At 46.2% G+C, this 18,431-nt stretch overlaps 1 protein-coding gene across 1 annotated transcript in view; it reads right to left on the reverse strand.

Annotated features, from left to right (window-relative positions):
• Positions 1 to 236: 236 nt before the first annotated feature.
• The window catches only part of NATD1 (N-acetyltransferase domain containing 1), a 62,510-nt gene continuing 44,315 nt past the window's right edge, over positions 237 to 18,431 (reverse strand). The window contains exon 3 of the mRNA XM_043978092.1: positions 237 to 6,025. Within this exon, the coding sequence (XP_043834027.1) occupies positions 5,735 to 6,025 (291 nt within the window). The 3' untranslated portion in view covers positions 237 to 5,734. The remainder of the gene's footprint in view (positions 6,026 to 18,431) is intronic.

Raw genomic sequence — 18,431 nt, forward strand, 5'->3', positions numbered from 1 at the left:
ACTAGGCTTTGGGAGGTGAGGTAGGGTCCCCTACATTGGCTCCCAAGTGGAAGGGGAAGGAAGCAGTCTAGAGGCAGCAACCAGAAAGGCCTGAGGCGGTCCAGGTATCTCAGGAACCTTGGGAACATGACATTTCTTCCATGAAGTCTTTTGTGCGTATTCCTTGTCTAGAAAACCCCCCCCCCCCCACCCCCCCCCCCCCCCCCCCCCCCCCCCCCCCCCCCGCCACTCACACTTTCATCTTCTATCTGTTGACCTAAATGTCAAGTGGGGTAGGGGCTCAGACAGGAAGATTCCCAGGCGTGTGTGTTTGGGTGATCTTTCCATGGGAGCCAGCCTCCCCCTTTGGAAACCTCTGAGCTTAGGAGGTTTGTGCTTTCTGGCCCTGAAAGGTGAGAAAGATTTCAGCAAAAAGTAGTTACCCGTCAAGAAAGATTCAGTGCCTTTGGAGCACTCATCTCCTCCTGGAGGCCAACAAGACAAGGAAGCACTGGTGCTTTTGTCTAGATGAAGCATCTTCTTATTCTCACTGGTTTGGGGAGTGAAGTGGTCCATGGCTCCTCCTAGGTGAGACAAGCTGGAGGCCAGGGAGCCCTTGCTACTATCTTTAGGCTGTGAAAGTCCTGGATTCAGGATCCAGTCCTGACCAGAGAAAGACCCACTTCTCCCAGAACAGGGTAAGGAGTGTTGTCCTGAGACAATCCTGTGGACTGTGGGTACCCACTGGGGTTGGGGGGTGGGGTGGGGGAAGGAGAGGTATGTGGTCAGACACCCCCAAGGTCTTCCTTATCTGCCTTCATCTACTCCTTATGCTTAGCAAATGTTATACTTCTTGACTTATTACCCATCCCAATGGATAGGAAAAAGTGGGGCAGGAAAAGACCCCTCCCTACTGTAGGCTGTGAAGTCGGCATCGAGTTATCCCTTCAAGTGTTGTTTTTTTCTAGGGCAGTGCAGGTTAAGTGATTTGCCCAGGGTCACACAGCTAGTAAGTGTCAAGTGTCTGAGGCTGAATTTGAACTCAGGTCCTCCTGAACCCAGGGCTGGTACTTTATCCACTTCAAGTGGTACTTTAAAAAAACTGTGCACTTCAAAGTGCATGAAAACCTAATAGTTGTCAAATGTTAGCTCTGCTTATGAGAATGCATTGTAGGAGGCTGGAAGGAAGGAGGTCAAATGCAGAAATTTAAATTATGGAGGTTTTTATCTATTCAATTTGGATTTTGCCAGTATCAAGTGACTGAGGGGTTTGGAGCTACATGTTTATTAGAGACGAGTTTCTTTGAAGAGAGAATAAACCTTGGGAAAATACTCCTGATAAACACAATCCGGTGGCCACACCAGTTTAAAAGGACACTCCAGAAGGGAGTGAGTTGCTATGGAAGGAGTGGAGAGACTAGGAAATGAACCCTAGGCTCAGCACTTGACAGTTCAATGTTCTTTGTTACCCAACTCTCCCTTTGGTGTTATAGAAATTAGATAGATTTTAATTCTTTCATACCTAGCTGTTAAGAAGGGGAAGAATCAGCCCCTTGAAAAGTGGCCACCCTCAGGCTCGGGGCACCAGCCCCATTTCCAGTTCTCTTCTGGGCAGGGGTAGCAGTGCCAAGAATACTCCACAGCTGCTTTAAGGCAGGGAACCTCCTTGAACAGTAGGAAAACTGAGCTTCATCAGCAGGAATTCAAGAAAAAAAGCCCTCTATGAAGACAAAACCCTAGTAATGCCTTTCAGCATTCTGCTTGGGGACCAGAGCAACTCAAGACTTATCCCTCATGGATATAAGACAAGATGCCCCTGTGTCTATTCAAGTATTAAAGGTTTGGTTTTTTGTTTGTTTTTTTAAATTGTGTCTATATTTAAAAAAAAAAAAATCCTTGGGCAGAGCCTGGAGAGTCAGTGTTAGCTCACAGGCCTGTCAGTTTAGGTTCAAGTCATCAAAGAAGGGGAATTAAATGCAAAGACTCACGGCAAGCCTTATACTGCTCCCTCAGTCGTGCCACATCAACTGATCTCATGTCCTGGGACTCCTGACAAACTTGCAGGTGGAGTGGATACTCAGGGCAAGGCCCTGCAAATAGAATACACCAATATTCCACGCTAGTCCATAGATGGGTGAACAGTCATCTCTCCCAGGGAGAAAGCTAAGCTTTTCATGATGCTACCCATTATAAAAGACAAAACTGGAGGGGCATGGGGGGAGGGGAAGGGGCTCAGGGAGGATGTTCTAGGAAGCTTCCGAAGAAAGGGAAGGGGGAGGTAGCAGGTACCTGCTTACCCTCCCTTTCACCCTAGGTCTTGCTGCCAGGGAGATTCCTGGGGAAGCTGCTTCCTACTTAAAGTGGCTTAACATCTCTGAGGTGGCTAACCCCCAGGGGCCTACCTGAATGGAGGGAAAGAAGAGTCTTAACTCTGACACTCCCTCCTACCCTGAGCCTTGGAAAGCACCATTTCTTTAATGTGTATTTGGGGGTAAGGTGGGGGCGGTGGAGGTGTGTGTGTATATTTTGCATAGGGGGGAAAGGAAGGCATCCCAGCATCCAATTCCACTTTCAATTGGTTAGTCCTATCCACATCACCCTTTCCTCCCTGATAAACTCAAAACTTTTAAATACTTCGGGTTTTCTGGCTTTCTTGTTTTCCCTGACTGGCTCTAACCTGTACAGGCCTCACCTTCCTGCTGGGTGTCCTATCATAGGCAGTGCCATCTCATGACCTACAAAGGCATGTGGAGGGCAGAACTGGGTAAGTGAGGGGCAGGGTGTCACCATAGCCTCATCCCTCGCAACTTCCTAGAAGGCAGGGGATGAGGAGAGCACGTCCTGGAATGACCTCTTCCGAAGAGGGCATTCAATCGGGCAGCAGTCAGGAGACTGGCACCCTTGCCACAAGGCCTGCAAAGGTATCCACTACAACCAGCTGCAGCATGATAGATTTTGGGGAAACCTCAGTTTGGGTCATCCGCAGAGCACTGGTGAGCCCCAGGGCTGCTGTGTCCTCTCAGGGATCCCGGAGGATGGGGGCAGGGTGCTCATTTCTATACAGAAGACAAGCTATGTGTGGCTTTGAGCACGGGGGTTGAGAGGGAAGCCGGCCCTGTGGTGCAGAGACTAGTGAAGGCAGTGCCTCAGCAAATGGAAAATATGACTCCGCAAGGCTGGTTTTTAATTTAAACAGAGACCAAACAAAGGAAGCCCTACACTGAAACCTGAGGCCCAGTCTGTGTGCACTCCCTCCACCCCACCCCACAAGGGTGGGAGACTCTTGTTAAAACAAAAAGCATCTGTCACCCTTTCCCGGGGCATCTTCTTTCCTCCTCCTCCTCCACCCTCCACTTCCCAGCACTCTGGATTAGGGCGATAAAGCTCCTACGGACCACTAATACATGCTCAAAAGGCCAGTCTTGGCCCACTCAGCACCAAACTGCTTTCTTTGCACTTTGGGAGATGCCCACAACAAGTCTCAACTTGATAGTATGTAGTACAAATGAGCTTCTCATCTAGTCCCACAGAGGAATTCAGGCCCATTATCCCCTTAATCTTGGGGAGTCAAGAGCCCGATCTCAGTTGTCATGGGGAAGAATAAGTCACTTAGGGCTTGGGGGATTCCTCTGGGAGATGTTCATGAACAGGTCCCCAGAGGACACTGAAAGGAAAGAGGGTCTCTCACAAAAGTAAGCACCATTGCCCCACCCAACCTTATCAGTGTTTCTTCTAATGTAGCTGCCTCTTCTGCCAAAGACCAGGAGAAAAGCAAAGATATAATACTGAGCCAGTGAATGAAGATGGGTGATAGGAGGAAGAAGAGTTTAAAATGGGAAGACTTGATCTGTGAGTGCTACTGGTGACCAGGGATAGGGGATGGAATGAGTTGGCTATTGCTTTCTCTGACAGGAAATACTGTTAAAGGAATAACCCACCCAGGCTGTGGAGGGACAGACAGAAGCACAGCCCTGTCTGTTAACACAGATTATTGGTGTCTCATGACACAAAGGAAATGTCCTTTGGTAGTGAGATTTCTAGCACAGGGGTTGGGGTGCTAGACTCTGATGCCGTTCCCTTCTCCCATCTCAATTACTTCCAGTCATCAGCGTGATATCCTGTCCCAAAGCCCATTTTTTAAGCCGGCAAGATAATGTTTTGTGGAAGACAGAGGTCATAAAGGTGCCAAGCTGTATCTCTCAGCAAGAACTGGTTGCTTAGTCCCAGACTGGGCGATAGTAACAGTCTGCTGCCAGGCGAGTTTGGGTGAGACTGTAGCAAACAGCTGGATATCAACTGCTCAGCAGCTGCACCCCTTAACAGGGGAAAGGGCAGGGACCCTGGCGTATTTCAGGACTGGTTGGAAGGTATACAAAGAGGAGCTAATGTCTGGAACCAAGACCAGCCACATCCAGTGGAAGTTGTCTCCATCCACAGAATCTCATGGCAGCTGTAGTAGGACCCTTGGCTATACAAGTGATGCTCCTCGGAAGCATTTACCCAACCTGTTTTCATACAGGGTAGGTGCGCACCTATGCACACGTTTGTTTGATAGTGCAGGATAGGGAATCTTAAATTTTAGCTGACACTTTTTTTTTCTTTTCTTTTTTTAATCAATAGTCCCCATGCATCATCCTGAAAAGAGAAACGGCCTTTTGTGCTTCACCCACCTTTGGTCTCTGAGACGGCTAGAGAAGGGAAGTGTAAAAGGAGTGAGGGGTGGGGGGTGGTGTCTGGGATTTGGCGCACTAAGGCCAATGGAGACGGATCCTCCAATCACTAGTGCTGCTTATTGCTCCTAGATTCAAGCCACCAAATTGAAAGGGAGAGAAAAAAAAAATAAAGACGGGGACTCATGAACATGGAAGAGAGTGGATCAAGAATTGTCTTTCTATCTGAAGGAAGACACAGTCAAGTTAACTTCCTGCCTCTCTCCCAGAAAAAAACAAAAACCAACACCACCACAAACAAACAAAAGACTGGGAGAAGTGCATTACTCCTAGAGGGGCAGGTTGGCTCGGAAGATGACCACAGATAAATTCCGCTCTTCTTCTCGTAGCCCCTCAACCCCCCCTCAATCTCATCCATGTGGAGCAGACCTGGGTTTCTGCTCATTACAGGTGGGGAAGCAGGTGTGCACTGGATTGATTCCTGCAACTCACAGGTGTAAGTCAGTAGATAGGCATGTCCTTCTCCTACTTGGAACAAGACGTGAGCTAGAACCCGCTTTGAGGAATCCAGTCCTGGTGTATCCCCTTGACAACTGGTGACCTTTATTCCTGAGGGATGGGAAGGAAGAGCACTGTCTCTCCCCATCTGACTCCTTTCCCTGCCCTTCCCATCTTCTGCCCTGTTTCCCTTTGCAACAAAGGGAAGATCGAGCCAGGAGGGCTAAACTGTCCTCCCTCGCCCTGGCAAAAATCCAGTGGTTGACAAACATTTTGCTTCCAGACCCAAAAAGGAAGGGAGGGATGTTCCTTAAGTAAAGCCCAGGAGGTGATGGAGGCTGGGAAAGGGGGTAAAAAACCCGAACCAAACAAAGTAACTGCCCCAAATCCTTTCTCCAGGTACCTCTCTGGGTAAGACAAGGAGGCAGCAAGATGCAAATAGGAACACTACCTCTCCCTAGTTTCCACGGCCCCTCGTGAGACGAGGCAGAGTCGGGAAGGTGAGGAGGGAGGGGCATGGAGAAAACTCCATGTCAGCCATAGTTGGTCCTCACAGCATGAGGAGGGGCAGCTTCCCTACGAGGTGTTCAAGCATCCTTAGAAAAATAATTCTGAGTCTGTTCCCTGGGAAGGTGTTTCCTGAGACCATACGGAAGCAAAGGCCGCATTGAACAGTCAGGAACAGAGTGTGCTGGTGAGACAAAGAGAGAGAGAGGGAGACTGAAGAAGAGAGCAACCCAGGCTCCGTCGGGGGCCGGGATTAAGGCTGCAAACGGTTCCAGGTACTGGGGCAATGGGTTTTCCTTGACATACTTCTGAATGTACCAGCAGGTCAGGTGGGCTTTCAGATCCTCCTCCACTACAAAGTCCAGGGCAGCCTGGGAATTCCGAGGGGAGAGAAAAACAAAACAAAATGGAAGATAGGTCATCAGCATCCAGGAAACTCGAAGATTTAGCATGGTTTTTATCAAATATATTAAATATTACTAACAATGGAGAAGGAATTCCGATTATGACGATCACTGGCATTTTGTAGAGTACCTCAAGGTTATGCAAAGGACTTTACCCACTGCACCACCTCTTCTGACATCTCAGCCAATGGCAGACAGACTGTTTTGGGCAATGGGAACTGCTCTTCTCCACCACCCTGGTGAGCCTGCCTCAAGGTTAGAAGTTGAATATAAGGGCAGCTAGGTGGCCGCAGTAGATAGAGCACAGGCCCTGGATTCAGGAGGACCTGAGTTCAAATGTGACCTCAGACACTTAACAATTACTAGCTGTGTGACCCTAGGCAAGTCACTTAACCGCAACTGTCTCACCAAAAAAAAAAAAAGAAGTTGCATATAGTTGTCTCAGAGAGATTTTGAATCTATATACCCCCACACTTAACTCTGCTTTCCAGCACGGATCCCAAGTCTCTAAGCAGACATAGGAAGGACCAAAAACGTTTAGGGCAGAACTATTGTCACAAAGGTAGCAGGTCAAATGAGTTTTTTTCCTTTAATTCTTACTTGCCTTACACTCGGGTTTCCCTTCAGCTGGACTTCTTGCTCCTCTGAAAGGACCCAAGGACTGTAAGGGACAATCTGAGGCATGCTACCTCTAAATGTCAGTCAAGCCAACCCTCCTTCCCCAAAGGACTTTGCTCCAGGACTTTCTCCAGAATCTTCATTTTTTTCCCTCTCCCACCAGTGTTTCCCCTCCCCCCCAGACCCTCCTTTCCTCTGCTTTACCTCACTCACTTCAGTCTAAATTCTTTCCAGAATTCTCCTTGTGCTCTCCTGCCTCCCTGAGCCTTCACAAGTACCATTCCTCATTCCCCTACTTTGTCTGTATGTGTGTACACATACCTCCCCCCACACACACACACACCCAGACCCCTTTCAGAGGCAGGATTCTGATGCTTGCTTGTTTTTGAATCCCAAGTCCTTAGAACAGTCCTGGCACACCATAAACACTTCTCTTTAAAAACAAAGTGGGGAGGGGCGGCTAGGTGGCGCAGTGGATAAAGCACTGGCCCTGAATTCAGGAGTTCCTGAGTTCAAATCTGGCCTCAGACACTTGACACTTACTAGCTGTGTGACCCTGGGCAAGTCACTTAACCCATTGCCCTGTAAAAAAAACAACAACAAAAAAACAAAGGGGGGAGCAGCTAGGTGGCACAGTGGATAAAGCACCGGCCCTGGATTCAGCAGTGCCTGAGTTCAAATTCGGCCTCAGACACTTAACACTTACTAGCTGTGTGACCCTGGGCAAGTCACTTAACCCCAATTGCCTCACACACACACACAAAAAACCAACAAAAAACCAACAAAAAAAACCAAAGGGGGCAGCTAGGTGGCACAGTGGATAGAGCACCAGCCCTGGAGTCAGGAGGACCTGAGTTCAAATCCGGCCCTCAGACACTTAACACTTGCTGGCTGTGTGACCCCTGGGCAAGTCACTTAACCCCAATTGACTCACTAAAAAAAAAAAAAACAAAACCACAAACAAAGGAAGGGGATTGGGGTTGTGTTTGTCTGGGTGGTCTGCTCTACCATCTGGAGACCCAACTGACACTCAGGCTTGATCATAATAGGCTCATCAATCTAGAGCCAGGTAGAGTCTCAGACAACACCCTCATTTTATAGATGAGGAAGCGGCTCTGAACCGGGATTATCCAGGGAGTAAACAGAACTATGATGGAGATCCCCTGCTACAGCAGAAATGACCGTTTTGTGCTAAGAGGAAGCCAAACTCTAAGTAATTGTAATGGACCCCTGTGGATCTCAGAAAACATAAGGAAACAAACCCTCTTGACTGAGAGGTAGGGGAACAAGGAACAGAACACTATACATACTTGTCAAATGCAGTCACAGAATCAGCTGGTGTTTTGTTTTTTTGTTATAAGGAAGCCTTTACTAATGGGGGTGGTAGGTCAGAGCTTTATCTGGAAATGGCTATAATATTTTAAAAAACAGGGGCAGCTAGGTGGCACAGTGGATAAAGCACCAGTCCTGAATTCAGGAGAATCTGAGTTCAAATCTGGCCTCAGACATTTGTCACTTCCTAGCTGTGTGACTCTGGGCAAGTCACTTAACCCCAATTGCCTCACTTAAAAAAAAAAAAAAAAGGAAGCCAGTATGAAGTCTGAGGACGGATTTGAACTTAGATTTTCCTGACTCCGGGCCCAGCACTCTAACCACTGTATCATGAATTACCTCTATGAACTGGTCTTAACTGGGCACTTGAGATTCAAGTACAAGCCACAGCCCTGTATGTAAAACAGGGTGTCTCTGAATGGCACAATTTATTGCTGAGTAATGGAACCTCTTAGTACAGGGACACAATGTTAGGAATAAGCAAGCCATTATATATAGTCAAACCTCAATTAAAATCTAACTAACCAAAACTTGTGACTCACTGGAATCAAGAGTGTGTGTGCGCACACGTGGCTGCAAGAAAAAGAGAGAGAGAGAGAGAGAGAGAGAGGAGAGAGAGAGAGAGAGAGAGAGAGAGAGAGAGAAGTGAGAGAAAATAACACTGAGCTATGCAGGAAAATTACAGGTCATAAGAATAATGAACTGACATGAATAATTTTTCTTTCTTTCTTTCTTTTTTTTGCGGGGCAATGGGGGTTTAGTGACTTGCCCTAGGTCACACAGCTAGTAAGTGTCAAGTGTCTGAGGCGGATTTGAACTCAGGTCCTCCTGAATCCAGGGCTGATGCTTTATACGCTGCCACCACCTAGCTGCCCCAATATTTTTTAAAAAAAAGTAACTTATTGGGGACAGCTAGGTGGCGCAGTGGATAGAGCACCGCCCTGAATTCAGGAGGACCTGAGTTCAAATCCATCCTCAGACACTTGACACTTACTAGCTGTGTGACCTTGGGCAAGTCACTTAACCCTCATTGACCAACCAAACCAAACCAAACCAAAACAAACAAACAAAAAGTAACTTCTGGGGCAGCTAGATGGCACAGCGGATAAAGCACTGGCCCTGGATTCAGGAAGACCTGAGTTCAAATCCATCCTCAGACACTTGACACTTACTAGCTGTGTGACCTTGGGCAAGTCACTTAACCCTCATTGACCAACCAAACCAAACCAAACCAAAACAAACAAACAAAAAGTAACTTCTGGGGGCAGCTAGATGGCACAGCGGATAAAGCACTGGCCCTGGATTCAGGAAGACCTGAGTTCAAATGCACCTTCAGACACTTGACACTTACTGGCGGTGTGACCTTGGGCAAGGTCACTTAACCCTCATTGACCCACCCCACCCCCCCAAAAAGTAACTTCTGGTGATATTTTGGGGTCAGAATACAAGGACCCTAACAATTTGCTTCTTCAATTAAATTCAGCAACCACCAGGCCCAGTGCTGGGTGCAGGGGAGAAGAAACAAAAAACAACTCCCTGCCCTCAAGGGGGCTTCCATTTTACAAAGGAATAAAGATTATGTATACAAAGAATAAAATACAAAATACAAAGTAACCAGGAGGGGAGGTGGCGCTTGAGCTAGGCTTTGAATGGAAGGATTTCAAGAGGCCAGGATGAGGAGGAAGTACACATCTAGACTCTAGAAGGCTAAGATTGCATTATTTGTGTTGTTTCTCCAGCATCTAGCACAGGACTTGTACATAATGTCAAATAAATGGCTTTATCGGAGTGAATGTAATCCGTTTACTATTTCCAACATGTTTATTACTTAAATACAAATAAAAAACCCAAACAAACCAAAAACTAAACCCTTCTTGTTTAAACCGCCTCCCCCCCCATGATGACCAGAAGGCAATCCATGATCCCCTACTCCATCTCCCTATTAAAAAAAAAATTCATGATGTTCCACATACTCTAATTACTAAGGCAGGAAAATGTAGTGGTACATTTTAGAATAAACATCTCATGAAAGTTGAAACAAAAGATGTACTAGCTAAATCTCCTTAGCTAAAATTAAATTCATCCCCCTCACCAAAAAAACCCAAAAAACCAAAACCCACTCAAAACTCTAGGTAGGCAAAATATTACTGTTTCTAAGTGCTAGCTGAGATGTCCACTACTTTCTCTGAGGTAGGACTGTTTCCAGATGATATAAATCCCTTTCCAGCAGGTGCAGAATGCCATATACCCCATCAGGTGGAGTTGTTTTGTTGATTGTTTAGTATTATAACAATTGGAATGATGCCACCTGCTGGAGAGTTACTGTAGGAAAGCTCCACCACGAGAAGGCGTCCGAGGGCAAGCCATGTGGCTTGGGAGGTCAGTTCCTTGGCGTCAGGAAGTGACATTTGCTTGTGGGTACTGTCTATCAAAGCTATCAGCCAATTAGCTTGGAGCTGTGTGCGCATGTGGATGGGATGTTCCGGGTTTTCACAGGCAGCTTGTGGGACAAAGAAGGGGCGAGGCTCATTCTCTCTCTTTAGTGAGGACCTCAGAGGGGAGCGGAGCAGGAGACAATGGCTCCCTGAGATAGACAATTGAATCTAGGCCTCTTTCTCTCTCTTCACCAAATTCTTATTCTCCTTAATAAATGCTTAAAAGTCTAAACTCTTGCTAAAATTTATAATTCACTGGCAACCACTCAGATAATTTTAGACAGACTAGCTAGAATTTTAGCAACTTTACAGTATAACTGTTTTTCATTACAAGGAAGAGTCCATTGGGTGAGAAATCAAATTGGGAAATGATTGTAGCTTATGAAAAAGATCTTTAAAAAAAGGGGATGGGGGCGGCTAGGTGGCACAGTGGATAAAGCACCAGCCCTGGATTCAGGAGTACCTGAGTTCAAATCCGGTCTCAGACACTTGACACTTACCAGCTGTGTGACCCTGGGCAAGTCACTTAACCCCCATTGCCCCGCAAAAAAAAAAAAAAAGGGGGGGGGGATGTAGGGGGCAGCTAGGTGGCGCAGTGGATAAAGCACTGGCCCTGGACTCAGGAGGACCTGCATTTGAATCCAGCCTCAGACACTTGACACTTACTAGCTGTGTGACCCTGGGCAAGTGACTTAACCCTCACTACTCTGCAAAACAAAACAAAACAAAAAGGGGATGTGAATGGGTTGGCTTGAGATTTGAGGTTTCCATTTCTACCGAGCATGAAATGAAGAAGGTCAGTGACTGACTGGCAGCGGATGGGTGGGCACAAGACAGTTGAGAAGGAACACAAGGAGTGTTGCAGAAGAGCCTTGTCCATCTCTGATTATTTCATCACACCTGGCTGCTTCATTGCTTATACTGTGAGAGAGAACTGAGCATCATACTTCATGTTTCCATCCATTTCATCCAGACAGATGGACCAGTCTTCTGCATCTTCAGCATCATGTGTGGTCATCTTTGTTATGATGGGATGCATGCAGTCAACTTGGATAGTCCATCTCTCGTCGGTTATCCTTGTTAAGTAATCAAATCAGCATCTCATTGCAAGATAAACAGTCTCCATTGTACCTGCCAAAGAGAACTTTCTGTTCTGTTCTCTTCACTCATCACTAGACCACAGAAAGATCTGACAAGTTCTTTCAACCCTGTGCTTGGGGCCAAAGCAACAGTAGATTTCAAGCTGGAAAGGACATTAGGGGCCCCCTGAATCCATCTCCCTCATTTTACAGTAAACTTAGGCTTAGAGAACTTAATAGAGGTTACCCTATGTAACTTGCCTAGGGTTACATGGCTATTGTACAAGGCAGGATTTGAACTCCAGTCTTCCTGACTCCTAACTCAGGCCTGTTATCATTGTGCCACTTTATAGCCTTGGTGACCACATACTTCCACTGTTCTTCCTCATAGACTAACACATATGCACATATCATTGCAGGCAGTACGTTGGAGTGAACCCTCTCTCGTCAACGAAACCACACAATGAGCATGATCTTTGTGGGCACTTTCCTGTTAGTAAGTTTCGTGCTATGACTTGAATGAATCCAGGCCATTTTACATTTTTTGGCCCTCTCCAAAAATAACGTTGTCCTGTTGGGCTGACGACTCAAGTATGATCCAGTGATGTCGGCTTTCTTGCTCTTCTCTACATGACACCTCTGCCTTTTCACCAGCCTGAAATGCTGGTGAAATGCTCTTCCTCTGTCCTCCTCTCTGTCTTCTGGCTTCCCTCAAGATTGAGCTCAACTCCCGCATTCTGCAAGAGACCTTGTCCAGTCTCCTTCACACTTACAACATATATGTATATAGTTGTGTGCATATACACACATGCACATATAAATGTATGTATCTGTATGTATAGATACATATATACATACATACATTTTATTTTATTTTATTTTATTTTGGTGAGGCAAGTGGGGTTAAGTGACTTGCCCAGGGTCACACAGCTAGTAAGTGTCAAGTGTCTGAGGCTGGATTTGAACTCAGGTCCTCCTGAATTCAAGGCCAGTGCTTTATCCACTGCACCTCCTAGCTGCCCCCCATACATATTATATATATTTATAATGTGGGTGTTTGTGTATCTTGTACGTATATAGTGGTTTGCAAGTTGTTTCCACCCTTAGGATGTGAGCTCCTTGAAGGCCCAAGGTCTGTATTTTGCTTTTCTTTGTATCCACAGCCTGGTACACAGACAGCACTTAATAAATGTTTGTTAATGGACCGACTGACCGATACTATCCTAACCTCCAAAGCCATCTCCCTGGACCACGACTTGGGGGGGATGGAAGGGGTGCTACACATCCCATTTCTTTGATCAAGTCTAATTTCTAAGTCAAGGGCTTAGGAACTGTAAGACTCTTACTAATCATCTAAATCCAATTCTCTCATTTACAGAAAGGGAAACTGAGGCCTAGATAGATTAAATGACATACAGGAGTTAACCCAGTTCATGAGTGGCAGAGTCCAGGACTTGACTCAGCTGACTCCCAATTGACTATACTACCTTGTCACAACATTTTGAACCTTTGGAGAAATTAATTACCTATATACCTACAAGAGTCATTGTCTCTAGCATCGAAGGAAGGACCCCTTACAGCAGTCATACTTGCTCCTCCCTATGTCCCTGGGGGGAGGATCAGTGTAAGGAGTCCACCTTCTTTTCAATTATTTTCTTTCAAACTCACTTCAATGGAATTTCCTCTAGTTGCTCCAGACAAAGGCAGTAGAAACTTAATTACCCAAAGTAACACTTCTTCCTTCTCCCATGGTCTTGGTTCATTAGCTTCCTATTCCTGCTCTTCCCTTCCTAAGGAATGGCTGCTTTATATTGATCAATCAATGAATCTACCATTTATCAAGCATCCACTGTGTCAGGGCCTGGGAGGAATACGAAAAGAAAATCTCTGCCTTTGAAGGAGCACTTATCCGTAGAGACAAAGTGTGATTTTTGTGGGAGGGGAAAATCAGGAAAGGGTTTGTGTAGGAGGTGGTGTTTGAGCTAAGCTTTGAAGGAAATTATCATCCTCACCACCATTATCACAAATGCAAAGGAATCCATCTATCCAAGTCAACAGGAATGAACTGTGCTGTAATCACAAAAATCAGAGAAAGTATACATAGGAGAATAGATATCAGAGAATTCAGGGTAAAGGACTCTCTCACTGGGAGTGAAGAGATAGATGTGAATAGCAGGTACATTCCAGGCATTGAGGACAGCTAGTGTAATGGTGTGGTGGTGGGAGATTGGAGTTAAGGAGGAACAGGAAGAAAGCCATTTTGGCCAGACCATAGTATTCAGGACAGCTAGGTGGAGTAGCAGATAAAAGAAAAGCATGTTGAGGCCAGGTTGTAAAATGGAGGATATTGATATCATGATATCACTGTTGAAGGGACTACTTAACAATGGAGAGGAAGGGAGGTACTTCCTATGGGATTGTCAATTTTTATTTTTATTTTTGTTTGTTTTTGCAGGGCAATGAGGGTTAAGTGACTTGCCCAGGGTCACACAGCTAGTAAGTGTCAAGAGTCTGAGGCCGGATTTGAACTCAGGTCCTCCTGAATCCAGGGCAGGTGTTTTATCCACTGCACCACCTAGGTGCCCCTGGGATCTTCCATTTTTAAACCTAATTACACAGGGCTGCCAGATAAGACCGGGCAACAGTCCTGCTGGTCCCGGGTTCAGGAAGAACCTGAGCCACTGAGGACTCCATCAGTGGAGAGATTCCCAGCAGCAGCTTTTCCCGGAGCCCTGGGTCAGTTGCTATTGGCTTTTAAGATCCAAGGGGGGGGGGGGGCGGCAGCTAGGTGGCACAGTGGATAAAGCACCTGCCCTGGATTCAGGAGGACCTAAGTTCAAATCCAGCCTCAGACTCTTGACACTTACTAGCTGTGTGACCCTGGGCAAGTCACTTAACCCCAACTGCCTCACCAAAAAACACAAAACAAAACAAACAAAACAAAAAAGATATAACCAAGTACCCACAAAAAATCTCATGAGTGAGGCACTCATTGCAGATCTCCATGCTATTTTTCCAATCAAGATCGCCCCCTAGCTCTCAGAGCAACGTCTCCAGGATAGACAGAGATGGTTGGAGGAGTTTAATTTCAGGGCTACTGATTGCTTCAATAATGTCTACAGTTGCCAACAGGACACGTCACTTGCCATTCCTTTGTGAAAAGCCTTTTAATGGTCTATAAATACAAAACAGACCGAGTTCTCTATAAGCTGGCTGAAAAGTCGCCACAAGGGCTCTCCTGCTCACAGCTGGTAGGGTCCTCATAAGTCCCTCTTACAGGGGGGGAAGAAGAGTCCAGTCACCCAGGGGGAAAGAGGAGGAGGGGGGGGGAGAAAGAGAGGGAGTGGGAGTAGAAAAGGGAGTAGGAGGAGAGGGGGAGGGAGGGAATAGAGGGGAAAGGGAGGGGGAAGGAGAGAAAGGGAGGGGAGAGGAGGAAGAGGAGGGTTGGGGGGTAAGGAGGGTTGGAGGGGAGGAGGGATGGGGAGAGTCATATTTCAGCAGCAGCCTCGTTACAGCAGTGCTGGGGATTCTGTAGCTGAACCTCCCCAATGAAGACCGCTCATCCCTAGTTCTAAGCCCAGTTAGTCACTCACTACTTAATGGCCTGAGTGTGAAGTGATTGAATAAATATGCCTGAGAAACCTGAAAAGGAGCAGGAGAATGGGGAAGGGTGGCAGAAAGGAGGGGAAATGGAAAAGAGAAGATGGTTTTGAATTTCCTTTTCTTCAAGAACGTTGCCAGACGTGATACCCAAGTCCTTAAGGGGAAGGTTCAGTGGAGAAGCCAGGGAGGGTGTAAAAGAGGGGGCAGCCCTGAAATAAGGAGGACCAGAGTTCAAATCTAGCCTCAAGTGCCTTTTAAGCTGTGTGATCCTGGGCAAGTCACTTAACCCTGTTTGCCTCAGTTTCCTTATCTGTAACATGAGCTGGAGAAGGAAATGGCAAATCACTCCAGTGTGTTTTTGCCAAGAAAACCCCAAATGAGGTCAGGAAGAATCAAACAGGACTGAAATTACTGAACAACAGACTTCTTTGCATCTCCACAGCTCACTGCAACTAAGGTTCTTGGAGGCTTTAGCACCAGGTGTCATGTAATCACAAGCTCATTCTAACTAATGGTAGACAGAAGCATGAAAGAAATGGACAAACTCTCCATCTGCCTTCTCTGGGAGTCAGGAGAGTTGAGTCTTTCTAAACTTGTGAGATGCCTATGGGACGTCCAATGTTCAATAAACAATTGTATGGCCACGGGCAGGCCACTTAACCTGGTTAAGCCTCAGTTTCTACACATGTAATTAACATAGTGCCAGCCTTGGAGTACAATCTCAATTTCAGAAGTTGCTTGTCCTTCATTCTTAAAAAGGACCATGACATTGGGAGGTGATGTCATGTCTTGCACTGAATTGGATTTAAAGTGAGGGAGGGCTGTGCAAGGTCACCAACCTCACTCTCCTCCAGAGCCACCTGGGTCCAGTGGCAAGATATACATCAGGACAATGGAGATGGCCCCGGATGTTTAACCCAATTGGGGTTAAGTGATTTACCCAGGGTCACACAGTAGGTATGAGGTGAGATTTGAACTCAGGTCCTCCTGACTTCAGGGCCAGTGCTCTATCTACTATGCCACCTAGCTGCCCCCAATTCTTAGATATTGTAACTATCAGTCTCTGGAGAAGGCAATTAAGAAGCTAGGAAGAGGTGGCGCAGTGGAGAGAGCACCGGCCCTGGAGTCAGGAGTACCTGAGTTCAAATCCAGCCTCAGACACTTAACACTTACTAGCTGTGTGACCCTGGGCAAGTCACTTAACCCCAATTGCCTCACTAAAAAAAAAAAAAAAGAAAAAAAAGAAGCTAGGAAGAAAAAGAACACTAAGATAAATGAGTTCTCAGTCCTTAGCCCCCAGTCACAAAATTTAAATAATCCCTTCCAGGCACAGGGGGCATCCCACTGGCTTCCTGCCTCCAGCCTCTTTCCCTCTCCAATCCAGGCTCCACCCAGATGCCCAACTGTCATTCCTAAAGGATGGGGCCGAGTACATCCCTCCTTTGTCAGGAAAGCTGCAATGCTTTTTTGTATGATGAAATCAAATCAAATCCTCTGATGTTTAAAGTCCTACAAAATCCATCTTCCAGGTGGATTACACATTACTTACACCAACAAGCTGGCCTACTTTGTTTCTACCCCGAGTTCCAATCTGACTGCAATCAATCAACATTTATTAAGTGCCTATGGGCCAGGCACTGCTCTAAATGCTGGGGATACAAAAAGAGGCAAAAGACAAGGCTCTACTAGCTGTGCCACCCTGGGCACGGCACTGTACCTCTGTTGTTCTCATTTTTCTCATCTGTAAAATGTCAATAACAGCACCCACCTCCTAGGTTGGCTGTGAGGAACAAATGAGTTAGTTTGTATAAATGCTTTGCAAACCTGAAAGTGCTATATATAATATAGAGGGTGTCCCAAAAGTCTTAGTGCAGCTAAGGGGCTGGTTGGGGCAATTAAGTTTTGTAGTAGATGAAGCTCGAGATCTAGCGTCAGGATGACCAGAGTTCAAATCCAGCCTCAGACCATGAGAAAGACAAACACCGACAGACCTCTCACTAGCTGTGTGATCCTGGACAAGTCACTTAACCTCTGCCAGCTTTAGTTTCTTCAAGTGGAAAATATCACCTACCTGGCAGGGTTACTGTGAGGGTCAAATGAGATCACATTTTTAAAAGTGCTTATAGCACAGTGTCTGCCACATGGTAAGTACTATATAAGTTGTGATTTATTATTTTTTATCATCATCATCGCAGTTCTAAGCTGTAACAGTTTACCACTACACTAAGACTTTTGGGACACCCTGGATACATTGAGCTGGAAGGGAAGGGGCCATAGAGGGTCATCTAGTTTAATCCCTTTGTTTTACAGGAGGAAACAGAGACCTAAAGAGGTACAGTGATTTTTTATCAAGATAGCTCAGGTATAGAAAGACAAAGCTTCTATTCAAACTCACCAATAATAACCGACACATTCTGCGTTCAAGTTTGAGTGCCACAATGACCCTGTGTATTACAGACATTATTATCCCCATTTCACCTATGAAGAAACTGAGGCCAAGAGCAATCAAATGATTTGTCTATGTGTCAGAGTAGGGACTTGAACCCAGGTCTTCCCAACTCTAGCCACCATGGCCCTCCAAGGAGCAATTCACCTGGAAGGCTTCTTTCAAAATTCTTTATAGGCTAAAGAAAAGTTGAATCCTCCTCTCAAGGAAAGGCTGAATCTGGGATGTGTTCCAGCACAACTACAGTAATGAAGCCAATCAACCCAGATCCAAGGGCCTCTTCCCACCAAGAAGAGAAAAAAAAGAGGTAATGCTACCAGAAATACCACCAACCATCCAGTCAATGAACAAGTATTAAACACCCACTATGTGCCAGGCATCATGCTAAGCACACCCCACGTACACAGTCAGCACTTCTCAGTTGAGAGCTGCTTCTTCAAAGCAGCCCTGTGAGGTGGGTTATCCCCATTTTTATAATAGACAGCATTTCTCATGCTTTAAAGTTTGCATTATCTCATGAGGCTCAAATTAAGTGACTTATCCATAGTCACACAACTCAGTTTGTGATGGAGTCAGAATGGGAAGCCAAGGTCTTATGACTTTGGATCCATCAGTCCTCTCCATTTACGCCACGTCTCAGGCATTTGGTGGAGGAAGATGATGAATAGCCCCACAAACATGTGATCATACACAAGGCTTCTGGGAGGAGGTCAGACTTAGCTCATGCATAAACTCAGTCAGTGAGCTGGGCATGTGTCATCCAAGTCAATGCCTGATCCTTCCCACCCCCACCCACCTGCAATTCCTGGAGTCCGATGAAATGGGGGTCTCTTCATCTGATAAACCGAAAACTGACCCCT

The sequence above is a fragment of the Dromiciops gliroides genome, chromosome 1 (genome assembly GCF_019393635.1).
Source record: "Dromiciops gliroides isolate mDroGli1 chromosome 1, mDroGli1.pri, whole genome shotgun sequence".
Lineage (NCBI taxonomy): Eukaryota > Metazoa > Chordata > Mammalia > Microbiotheria > Microbiotheriidae > Dromiciops > Dromiciops gliroides.